Raw genomic sequence first — 12,292 nt, 5'->3', positions numbered from 1 at the left:
GAATTGTAACCAAGCTTTGAAGGCCTCCTCCCTCCCTCCTGGGCACAGTCTTCTCTTTTGAGGAGTGTCACGTGTGATAGGCATCTCCCTCCCCGTAGTTATCTGCCCCTTGTGTGGGGGAATGGCTCACCGCATTTTCCCAAACTGCGATTTGAGTCTGAAGGGAGGAATTTTGGCAGCAGCTCATGCCAAGAACTCCTGTTTCAGATCTTGCCAGGCCTGGGCCTCTCCCCATGAGCCATGCACCATTAACGGCTCCTGAAAGCCCTTTCTAGAATTGTCATTCCAGCTGCACAAAAGCAGATAAGACTGGGGAGTAGATGTCTCATGGGGAAAATATAATCCTTCATATTTTTCTTTCCAGTAAAGGAGCCACAGTTCCCACTAAGTTTTAGAAAAGGAACACAGAATGTTGTTCTATATTATAAAATGAAATATTTTGCTAAATTAAAAAAAAAAAAAAAAGGTCTTGAGATGACTTCATAGGGCTTCTTGGAGATGGACAGCAGAAAGCCTCCTCTCTTTCCTCGTAGATTCTGGACGTGGGCTGGCCGGAGCTGCATGCGCCACCCCTGGATAAGGTGTGCACCATCTGCAAGGCGCAGGAGGCCTGGCTGAACAGCGACCCCCAACACGTGGTTGTTATTCACTGCAGGGTGAGCACCCGCTCGGGGGCCCAGGGGGACTGCCTCTTCACCCTGATTGCCTGCTTCTTTAGGGGTTTGTGGTTAGGTTTTCATATGTATCCTAAGAGGAGGGAAATAATCATCCAGCCTCCTGGAGTCTGGCTTCAGAATGCATAGGACTGATGTTCCTAAATGCACAGTTGTACATGGTGAAGCTAAGGTGGGGGCCCCTGGCAGGTAATCCTTTCATTTTCATGTGTTTTTTGTTTTTTTTTACGGAAAACTCCTGTTTAAAAAGCAAAGGGTACTATTAAGGCATACAACATTGGACTCTGTGCCACCTGAGTGATGCCAGTTGATTGGCATGAGACTGTGGGCAGGATGTTACTACAGGAGTTATATGGTCCTTTCCGAGCAAGCCAGCCTGGTGGGGTGGATGTGACATGTCCATGCTTGCAGGGTGGCTGCGGGGATGTCCGTGCCTTGTCCTGGCTTCCTGACCTGCTAGGCACCCTTCTCCGACCTCCTGGAACTGCCTCTCCTCTTATTTCTCTGGTTTCTCAACTGCCTTGGCTTGTTCATAGCCTCTTCCTGCACTACTCTGGGTTCCTCAAATCTGATGCGTTTTCCCAGACACCTTGAGCTCATGCAGCATGTGGGAGGAATGCTCTGAGAGGGTTGGGGGGGCGAGGGGTGGCGCTCCGTCCGAGAAGAAGGGGTCTGCTCCCTGCTCTGTACACTTTACACCATCAGGATATCTCAAAAATATGGACATTTCCACCTTGAAATGTTTCTTCCTTCAGACTTTTCATACTCAAAAGCTGCACAAAAGCCCTTTGCATTATGGACTTTAGTGTAAAGGAACCTTTTTTTAAAGTTATCAGACTTTCCAGGTGAGTTTCCTGCAAGGGTATTGAATGAGGAGGGCAGACAGCGGCTGATGATGTTCAGAGCTCCCATACTCGGTGAATTCGATGGTCACTCAGCTGAGAGGAAAAGCCTCTGGGTGCACACATGGTGTTTGCTGCTCTCTGCTTCTGTTGCTTACTCTCAAGTCAGATTTGATTACATTCTCCCACAAACAGCCAGGGAGCCCCATTAGTTCTCTTACTAAATTAAGTTAACCAGGACTTTAATTCAAGGATTATGTTATATTAAGGTGCTTCTCTCCATATTTGTATTTTGGTGCAAGCTTAAAACAAAGAGACTTTTTTTTTTTTAAATAATTCTTATCAATTAAAATGAGCTCTGTATTTTTTTACTGGGTATGGCCTATTGATTTTTACATGTGAGGATACTACTGATGGGCTGCTTTTGCCCAAGATCCCTTCACAGGCCAATGAGGCAGTGGTCTCTAAACCACCCAGAGCACTGCAGTGCCCAGCGCTGGGGAGAACTGCCCACCTGGGGCACCCAGACCTGCTGCCAGCTGTGTCTCCCGAGGATTCTGGCTCCTAGACCTTGAGGTGCGCCCCCTTCACCATCATTCCATTTCAACAGTTCACTTTTTTAATGAACTGAATTATCAAACTTTTTACAACATCTGGGCCACAAGTGATGAACTTACCACATAGAGTCCCCTGAAACATCCTTTTCCTAAACTATGCTTGCCTTTTGAGACAAGTCTTGGCAGTGGGATTAACTGGGAACATGTTGAAACTTCTTGGAAACCATTTGCTCATCTCTTGCCCTGTTCTGGTGGCCCGTGAACCCTTCTGGAGATAATTCAGGAAACACACCATGAGAGAGAAGCCCTCTGAATTTGAATTTATAGAGGTTGACTTCAAGGGAAATTCACCGTGGTTGCTGGTGGGGTTGAGACTGCTGACTTCCCCCAAACCTGCCAGCCCTGCAGAACGGGCTCTTCCTGCCCACGAGTGCCAGGAATGGCATCCTGGCCTGGGGAGGGCAGGCAAGGACCAGACTGTGCGACCCTGTCTTCCCGCTGGATGCCAACGGTGGTATCTGTGTGTGCTTGTCCTCACCCTACCCACACTAATTTTGAGTAGAAATAGCCTGTGATTTCTCCTGGATGGTTTCACCCCCCTCCATGTGGTTTAGTCTTGAGTTGTTGGTGGAGGATACTCACTGGGACTCGTGTCATCAGTGATTTCTCTTAAGAACAGATACAAGCTATTCAGGTCCTAAAGAATGTGTCTGGTGCTTAAAGACTTCCTGTCCATAATGAGCAGCGTTAGAGACGGTGGCAGTGAAGTCCTCCATGTGCCTGACTTGGCGGAGGTGTTGTTCCCTGCTGGTGAATTTATATAAGCAACATACTTGTAAGTGTGCGGTTATAACTGCAGGCGCCAGGGTTCAGGACTGATGGTGTGTCTGCACTGAGTTTCTGAGGCGCGTACTCAATGCTCATGAGACAGAGAGGAAAACTCTCCCAGGGGATAGTCACACGCCAGGATTTTGACCTGAATTTCCTTTATCATTCCTTTTTAAGAATAGACAGAGGAGCTGCATGTTGGTGACGCAGCCATTGTGGCCCATGTGATTCTAGATCACGGGTTGTTGACTCTTCTTGAAGGAACCCAAACAGGGCTTTCCAGGCTTTGGGGCCCCACAGACTACTTTACTGCCACTGCCATGTGGAAATCGCCCCAGATGCGCCGAAACTGACAGGCGTAGCTGTGTCCCAGTCACATTTATTTGTGGACACTTGACATTTGAACTTGATATGATTTTCGTGTGTCATTGAAATACTGTTCTTCTGATTTTTCTTCAACTGTTTGAGGAAATGTTAAGACAGCTCTTAACTCCAAGGGACACAGCTGGTGGGCAGAAGTGGCCGGTGGGCTGTGGTTTGCTGATCGCTGTCCTGGGTCATGACAGTGTGTTTCAGAAGGTGGCAGTCCATGGTTCTGGTTGAGGTGGCTCATTGCAGAGCTGTGGTGCTTCCAGAACCTTCTGTTGGTGATGTTGGTCTGAGGTCCTGCTGGGCTGCCTTGTCTGGGCAGTGTGTGTCTGTGGTTATGGACTGAGTGATGCATTTTCCATAAAGCTGCCTCAGCGGGGTGTCCCCTGTGATGGTGCAGGGCTGGGTGGTGCCCGTGAAGCTGTTATGTGGCAGCACCCTGAGATTGGCTGTCCTACTCCTCTGGACTTTTCTGGGCTCTGTATGCAGCCCTCAAAGTCCTCAGATTATAAGTGGGACATTCGGGTCTCTCTCACCTGGGTGATTAAGTCGCACTAATGGCTTCCACCCAACAGTTTTTTCCTGGCCTCACTGGGAAATGAGGAACTGACTGGCCACCTCTGTGCAGACGTGGCCTTGGGCACGTCCTCAGAGGGCCTGGTTGGCACCTACTCCTGCTGTTAGTACCCCACGCGTGTGTTCTCTGCTGAGCTGGGTGCTGCCGTCCCTCAGAACAGGGACCAGAGGAGGGTACTGCTGGCTTCCCTGTCAAAGCAGGCTCTTTGCCATCCTGTGAAGGAAGCAGTGCTTTCCTGTTCTAATGACCTCTCTTCCATCTCCTGCAGGGTGGAAAGGGACGCATCGGCGTGGTCATATCATCTTACATGCACTTCACCAATGTCTCGGCCAGGTAGGAGGGAAGTGTCCTCGCTGCCGTGGGTGTTGGGATGCTCTGAGGCTGGGTGGGCAGGAGGCGGACCCCTCGGAGCTGACTTGGAGACCAAGGCTCATGTCCCTGGTGCCTAGAAACCTAGCTGCAGCTGAGGGTGTAAGCTCGTGAGAAAGACACTGTCCTCAGTGGCAGCGATGTATGATTCACACTGAAAGCTTCAGGGAGGCATCACCGATAAAGCAAGTGCACTGTCAACCTGTGACAAGGCTGATGGGGACAGACACTACTATTAGTAAAACCAAAGCAGTGCTTCTCACTGGACACCTCGCATTCTGCCCAGGTTCATGGCGATGGCTACGGCTGCCGTGGTTTACATGCACTGTGCTTCTGGGAAGTACTTTGCATATTCCCTTTTTCTTGCTCAATCCTCCCAAGTAATCCAGGAGGGAGTAGTCATCACTCCCATTTTACAGATGAGGAAACTGAGACTTGGCGGACTTAAGACTGCTCAGGATCTTAATGAGCAGGAAGCCAGATCTGGTCTGGTTCTCAGGAGGTGCTGCCATGGGCATGGGGTTGCTGCCCGCAGGAGGTGGGTCCCGTCCACTGGGCATGACAGGCACTGCGAGGCCCGAGAGTGAGGCCCCAGCTGCGTGCCAGGCCTCTGGGCGCTGGGTACACTGGTAGACCCAGAGGCACCCCCGAGCACACGTCTCCACTCACACTGAGATCCAGTTCAGAAAAATCGTTCTTTCTGGGTGTTGCATCTGCGTTGGCCCTCTCTGTTCAATGGCCACTTTGTGAAGTATGAACTACTCCGTTCTGAGGAAATATAAGCCTATTCATATTAGCCGATAAACCCTTTCCTTTCTAGCATTAAGGAATGAAATTTGACTTTCCAAATGTTTTCTGTGGAAACAAATTGGAGAGCTCATGCCTGCCAGGCAGGAAACCCAACCCTCCAGTGAAAGTCAGATCCTTTCTTGGTGATAATAAGCACTTGTGTGTGTGTGCCAGACAAATTGAGATTCCTGCTCACGTCACATCCCTCTGGTCAGAGAGCAGATTTCACCTGGCGGACTCTGGACAGAGGCCACCTCACATTTGTGCCCACAACAGCACAGCTCTGTCTGGAACCAGAGTTTCATGTGCCATAGACAGTTCTGGCATTTTTGGAAAGCGTGGAGACTGGGCTTTTTTTCACTGTAAGCTTATCATTGATACTCTCTCTAAATGCCGCACTTTTTTCTGAATAGCTGAAGTGTGTCTCAGCTGCACGTGTTAGGCAATTCACATGAAAGGCTCTAAACTCCGGGGTCCTCACCTAGGAAGCAGGGCTGATGGCTATTCCTCACAGGGTTTTTTTTTGACAATTCCATGTATTATCGCATGAAAGGCATTTGCAGCATCAGTGCTGGTGTGGGCTGATGTTCATCCTGCTGGTACTAGTAGATAAGATAGTATTAAGTGCTCTTCGCTAAAGTGAAGTGACACTACCAAGATTTTTGTAAGACGGCTTTCTGAATTCACACTTTCCTAATTGGCAGCTGCATAGTTTGCTACTTCATGAATAGAATGTTATGTATTTAAGCATTTACCAGTATTGCCTATCCGGGTTGTTTGCAGTTTTTCTTTAGAATTTCAGTTGCTTCTAATGATTTTGTACACTGAAGTATGCCCTGGTGACAGATTCTCATCATTACATCTTTGATCATTTTTACTATTTCTATTTTCCCCTTAGATAGTATTCACACAAGTAGTGTAATCATAGGGACTTTTGAAGGCCTTTGTCACACACTGGGTCCAGATCGAAATAGACATTTCCAAATCGCTAAGTGAAGTAAGAAAAACATTCTGGTACCAGCACTAGGAAGATAAGAGTTCATAAAGATAGAGTCAGTGCTAATATTATGAATACTGGTACTGATATTAACAAGCTTCCCTGGTGGCTCAGATGTTAAAGGATCTGCCTGCAATGCAGGAGACCTAGGTTCAATCTCTGGGGTAGGAAGAGCTCATGGAGAAGGGAATGGCTATCCACTCCAGTATTCTTACCTAGAGAATCCCATGGACAGAGGACCCTCGTGGGCTACAATCCATGGGTCGCAAAGAATTGAACATGACTGAATCACTTCTGCTGCTACTGCTGCTAAGTTGCTTCAGTCGTGTCTGACTCTGTGCGACCCCATAGACGGCAGCCCACCAGGCTTCCTCGTCCCTGGGATTCTCCAGGGAAGAACACTGGAGTGGGTTGCCATTTCCTTCTCCAATGCATGAAAGTGAAAAGTGAAAGTGAAGTCGCTCAGTCGTGTCCGACTCTAGGGACCCCATGGACTGCAGCCTACCAGGCTCCTCCGTCCATGGGATTTTCCAGGCAAAAGTACTGGAGTGGGGTGCCATTGCCTTCTCTGGGCTGAGTCACTAAGCAGTGATATTAACAGTGAACATAAACAGTGACCAAAATGCATTGTCAGCATTTAATAAAACAAGTGAATTCCAGAAAAAGGAACACTTAAAAATGTATAGGTGAATATGTAATTATACTTTTCACTCTAAAAAACACGTGCATCCGGTACGTTAAACATGCAGTGCTTAAGTGACCCTTGTTTTTGTGCAGCCCCAGCAACCAGCCCCTTATTTAGACAAAGTTGTTATTTTAGATGGTTGTTTCGGTAGTTAGGACACGAGGCTCATGCCCACCTTCGAGCAGTGGCAGATGGGTGGTTATCCTGTCAGGGTAGTATCCTGTGATTGTTCTGTGTTGTAAATGCAGCACAGAAAGTGCCATGTGCTAAGATCAGGAGCTGCTGTTTCAAATGGGGAACTGCAGGCCTCACTTCCCCTGCAGGCCTGGCTTCCACTTGGCCTGGAACATCTTCCTGGAGGAGATGAGGCCTGAGAAGAGACGCTAAAGTGGGTGTGCCCAAGGAGGGAATGTAGCAAAATGGAGCTCTTAGTGGGTGCCAGCTGCTCAGAACAACCTCAGGGCCTGTCCCTTGTTACACCTCACCTCCCACCCCTCCGTGGCCATGGAGTTAAATCTCTCTCTGTCTCTGCTTTCCCAGTGCTGACCAGGCCCTTGACAGATTCGCAATGAAGAAGTTTTATGATGATAAACTTGCAGCTTTAATGCAGCCATCCCAGAAACGGTATGTATCTATTCCACAGCCAGAGGGAAAGGTGGAATGAGATCTTACATTTAAAAATGTAGGGACCAGCCGTGATTAGGAGGCGGGGATTGTTGGGGTCCAGTAGTGAGTGACGAGCCACCCTGCGTGGGGATGCAGGGAGCCCCTCACCCTGGCTGACTCCCGTGTGGTCTCAGGGCTCCCTCCCCACATGCTCGGCCATCAAGTCTCCTGCACTCCCAGCTGGTGTTGGTGCTGTTACTGTGTTGGAACTGGTTTGTTTCTCCTGACCAGGGGTCTGTGAACTGTGTCTGTAAGGGGCTGGATGGTGGATGTGCTGGGCTTTGCAGGCCAAGTGGTCTTTGGCACGGCCCCTGTAAACAGAGGGGCTGTGGGTGGTGGAAGCCAGTGAAAGCAGCTTATCACCAGCAAAGCTGTTGACACACTCAGGTTCCTAGTCGGCCAGCTTCAGAGGCCCAGGAGTCCTTCTCCTTGGTCTCCTCGGCCCACGTCCCCTTGTCTCCTGCTCGGCATGGCCCCTGGCACATGCTGCGGCGGGACCCTGGGGAGCAGACTTACTCTGGCTGCCGGCCCCCAGGTGAATCCATGCTGTCCCCAGGCCCAGGTGGAGAAGAATCGGAGGAGGGTCAGGTGCGTGGCCTGAGAGGGGCCTCAGCCACTTGTCTTCCAGACCTACTTCCTCTGCAGATGGGGACATGGTGCTAAGGACACCGTGTTTTTACTTCAAAGCAAATGGCAGGGCATTTGCTCAAGAATTGCCAAGGCCATCGCCAAGATGGTTTTCCTGCCCTTTGCATCTCTTCCCACCAGGGCCAGAGGGCTGGGCCAGTGGACTTGGGAGGATTGGAAGCTTCATTGGCATCCAGGGGGCAGGGGCACAGGCGGTTTTTGTCCAGAGCCGATTTGAGGTATTTCCACTTGGGAAAGGGATTTCCAGGGTCACCAGAGGCACTGCCTGCTTCATCCTGGCTGTTCCCCATGGCAGGTCTGTTGGTGGACCAGAGTGTGTTGTGGATGTGAGATGGTGGGTTGGAGCCTGGCTGTGCCCTGCTCTGAGCAAAGGCCCCACAGGGCATGTGAGTTGCCTTGGAAAAACCAGCATTTCATTAGTATTACAGTTAAACAGCCCCTTGATCTATTTTGAACCATTAAGTGTCATTTCTTGGTTGAGCAGTTTCCATAATGGTTACATTCATATGAGCCCCTGTGTGAGATGTGAGGGAAAACAGGGAGTGACCCACCTCAAAACTCAGCACACACCAGGGAAGGATGTTTGCCTTATTTTCTTCTTTTTATTCTTATTACTTACTGCAGCTTTAAAAAAAAAATTATTTTGTATTGGAGTATAGCTAATTTGGGGTTCCCTGGTAGCTCAGCTGGTAAAGAATTGGCCTGCAATGAGGGAGACCCTGGTTCAATTCCTGGGTTGGGAAGATCCCCTAGAGGAGGGCATGGCAACCCACTCTAGTATTCTTGCCTAAAGAATCTCCACGGACAGAGAAGCCTGGTGGGCTACAGTTCATAGAGTCGCAGAGTAGGACACAGCTGAATGCCTAAGCACAGCACAGCATAGCTAGTTTAACAGTGTTAGGATAGTTTCAGGCGGACAGCAAAGGGACTCATCCATACATGTGCGTGTATCCATGCTCCCCCGAATTCCCCTCCCATCCTGCTGCCACATAACACTGAGCAGGTTCCCTGTGCTATACCATAGTTCCTTGTTGGTTATCCATTTTAAATAAGCAGTGTGTACCTGTCCATCCCAAACTCCCTAAATGTCCCTTCCCCTATCCTCCCTGCCCCTCCCCACCCTGGCAACCTGTAAGTTCATTCTCTAAGTCCATGAACCTGTTTCTGTTTTGTAAATAAGTTCATTTATGTCAAGTCTTTTCAGATTCCACATATTAATATAAGGGATATCATGCGATGTTTCTGCTGCAGCTTTTTAATACCATTGAAGGAGTGTGGAAAAAGGGAAGTATCCTCCCACTTTAACTTGCCCATGGTTCTCCCGCGTGATTACACAGCAGAAGCTGTAGTATTGACACTGATGAGGGTGGCGTGGGTTAAACCCAGCATTTCGAGGCTGATCTTCCTGCTCCTTCAGAATAGGGGAGCCTATCCTGACAGCACCTGCCTCAGAAGATGCTCGCCACCTCGTAACGGAGCAGGTTCCTGACTGAGTGAAAGAATAGGTACTTCTGGAGGAATATTTGAGACCCGGAGGATGTGCGGTGACCACTCATGTGGGGACGGATTCAGTGATGGTGGGACCATCACTGTGGTCCCAAAGCCCGAGGGGGAGCTCTGCAGGCTACTTTAGGACTGAGCTCAAGAAACCTTTTCAAAAGCAATCTCGGGATGAGAGTGGATTAATTAATTAGAGAACAGACTTATGGACACCGGGGGAGGGAGGAGGGAGAGGGTGAAATGTATGGCGAGAGTAACATGGAAACTTACAATACCATGTGTAAAATAGATAGCCAGTGGGAACTTGCTGTATGACTTAGGGAACTCAAACAGGGCTGTGTGACAATCTAGAAGGGTGGGATGGGGAGGGAGATAGGCCGGAGGTTTGGGAGGGAGGGGACATGAGTGCACCTATGGCTGATTCTTGTTGATGTTTGACAGAAAACAAAATTCTGTAAAACAATTATCCTTCAATTAAAAAATAAATAATGGGTTTATGAGCTGGAGAGGCTGGAGGCCCATTTGATGGGTGGCAGATTCTCTGTCACTTTGTGCGTCACTCCTAAAAACCACTGAGCAGTTGACCTGCAGCAGCTTGGCCAGCAGTGGTTGTTGGAGATTGCTTGCTTCCAGTAGAATTCCTCAGGCGAGAGCACTTACCTCTCCCTGCACCTTTTGCTTTGAGCAAGCCTCAGGAGCAGCTTGAGGTCACCCCCAGGTGACCTCCTGTGGGGATGATGAACCTTCTGCTTCAGAGAGGCACCCGTGACCTTGGAGGCCCTTTCACTTTGACAAGTAATTAAAGAAAAACCTACAGCCTTAGTTATCAACAGCATCATGGGAGTCATGACTTAAATCATGAAATTTTCTGACCTCCTTTTCTTCTCCCCTTTTCCTTTCCTCCTCCCCTTTTCCTTTCCTCCTCCGCTTTTCCTTTCTTTCCGTGAAGGAGTTGGGAGCTAGTCCTATTACTTTGGGTTTGTTTAGCGGGTAGAATGACAGGTGACTGGCTCGCTCTTTGGGACAGCAAATCTCTCCTGAGAGTTTGGGGAAGAAGAGACACCCCGGAATTCCTGGGTGAGGGTCGTTCCTATGTCCCATGAGGTAGAGGAAGAGAAGCCAGAAGTCTGGGCATGCAGAAAGCAAGATTGGATTCCTAGGTGTTTCTAGTAGCTGAAAAGTTCCCCAACATTGCAGCATTCTTTGATACTTAAGTCCCTTGGACAGAGATTAAACCAGTTAATCCTAAAGGAAATCAGTCCTGAATATTCATTGGAAGGACTGATGCTGAAGCTGAAGATCCAATACTTTGGCCCCCTGATATGAAGAGCTGACTCATTGGAAAAGACCCTGATGCTGGGAAAGATTGAGGGCAAGAGGAGAAGTGGGCAGCAGAGGATGAGATGGTTGGATGGCATCATCGACTCAGTGGATATGAGTTTAAGCAAACTCTGGGAGATAATGGAGGACAGGGAAGCCTGGCATGCTGCAGTCCATGGGGTTGCAAAGAATCGGACACGACTTAGGGACTGAACAACACCGCAAAAACCCTACAGTCCTCTTTTTTCCAGGTCACACTCAGGTGGCCTAGAGCGGAGCTTCTCAGCCACTCATCTGAGAGACTGACGAGAGTATGAAAGAGTTCTGGGACAGCAGGATGAGGCCCCCCCGAATAAAAATTCATGAAAAATTCATTTTACTGTACAAAGGTTTTCTTTACCCCTCCCACACCACACACACTGATTGGTGGTGCATAGAGAGGAGATTTGCTTGATTTATGGCGTCGAGTGTCCCATCGCACACAACCAAGAGTGCCTCCCTGGACTGAGGCCACAGTCACTGTGGGATCTGGAGTTTCGGATTTGCCAATTAGGGTTGCCTGGAGGAAGGCCCCCGAGAAGGGCAAGGAGCCTGTGCTGTCCTCCTTGGCCATGTCAACCTGTCTGTGTTCTGGGTGGTAGGCTGGGGTGACAGGCGAGGCCCCTGGGCTTACATCAGCTCATTTACATCAGCCATCAGCCACGGCTAGAGGGAACAGGCAAGGGTGCTGTCTCGACGCTGTCCATACACTTTACAAAAATAAATATACAAAAATAAATATACAAGTTAGGCAGTAAAGTTGCTGAAAAGTAGCACTAACGAATAGAAAATACCTGAAATGGATAAAATAATTTTGTATCTTTTCCTTATTAAGAAAGCATGTGAAGGAAGGAGTAAGTTGCATTGTACAATATTTTTGTCTTTGATTTACCTAACTATGGATCCATATAAAGCAGATTTTTATAAAGGGCAGATGAGAACTGTAGACCGGGAGCTTGATTGCAGTGGTTCAGTGATGAACTGGTTAGAAGGGCAGATGTCCGGGATCTCCTTCCTCCCCTCTGTCTCTAACCCCGTGTGAGTGTGAGCCCTGGTCTTCCAGCTCCTACTTCTCTGGTGATGTTGACACTGCTCCTCAAAGAAGCACCTTCTCACGCTCCCTCTGGCCACTGGGCGGCAGTGCTGGCCAGGCTGTGTCAGTGCAGGGGGCGGACCCTCCATGTTGGCATCAAAAAGTGAATCGGGGACTTCCCTGGGGGCGCAGTGGATGAAAATTCACCTGCCAGTGCAGGGACACCGGTTTAATCCCTGGTCTTGGAAGATTCCACATGCTGCGGGGCAACTGAGCCCATGGTCCACTGTTAGAGAGCCCATGTGCCACAACTGCTGAGCCCATGCTCTAGAGCCCGTGAGCCAGAACTACTGAGCCTGTGTGATACTAAAGCCCCTGAGCCTAGAGCCTGTGCTCTGC

The 12,292-nt window shown here is 49.2% G+C and overlaps 1 protein-coding gene across 20 annotated transcripts in view; it reads left to right on the top strand.

The window, feature by feature from the left end:
- Positions 1-12,292, top strand: part of TNS3 (tensin 3) — a 222,296-nt gene that overhangs the window by 107,120 nt on the left and 102,884 nt on the right. For all 20 annotated transcript variants that reach the window (XR_015162346.1, XM_086396214.1, XM_086396213.1 and 17 more), the window contains 3 exons: positions 534-656; positions 4,116-4,180; positions 7,228-7,311. Coding sequence is in view for 19 of the 20 variants with exons in the window: in XM_086396214.1 (XP_086252340.1) it covers positions 534-656; positions 4,116-4,180; positions 7,228-7,311 (272 nt within the window). In the remaining variant the exon portion in view is untranslated. The remainder of the gene's footprint in view (positions 1-533; positions 657-4,115; positions 4,181-7,227; positions 7,312-12,292) is intronic.

Source organism: Bos grunniens, chromosome 4 (genome assembly GCF_055505025.1).
Source record: "Bos grunniens cultivar Pamir isolate PY7600 chromosome 4, Bosgru_T2T1.0, whole genome shotgun sequence".
NCBI lineage: Eukaryota > Metazoa > Chordata > Mammalia > Artiodactyla > Bovidae > Bos > Bos grunniens.
Note: the sequence above shows the minus strand (reverse complement) of the source record. Positions and strands in the feature narration are given on the sequence as shown.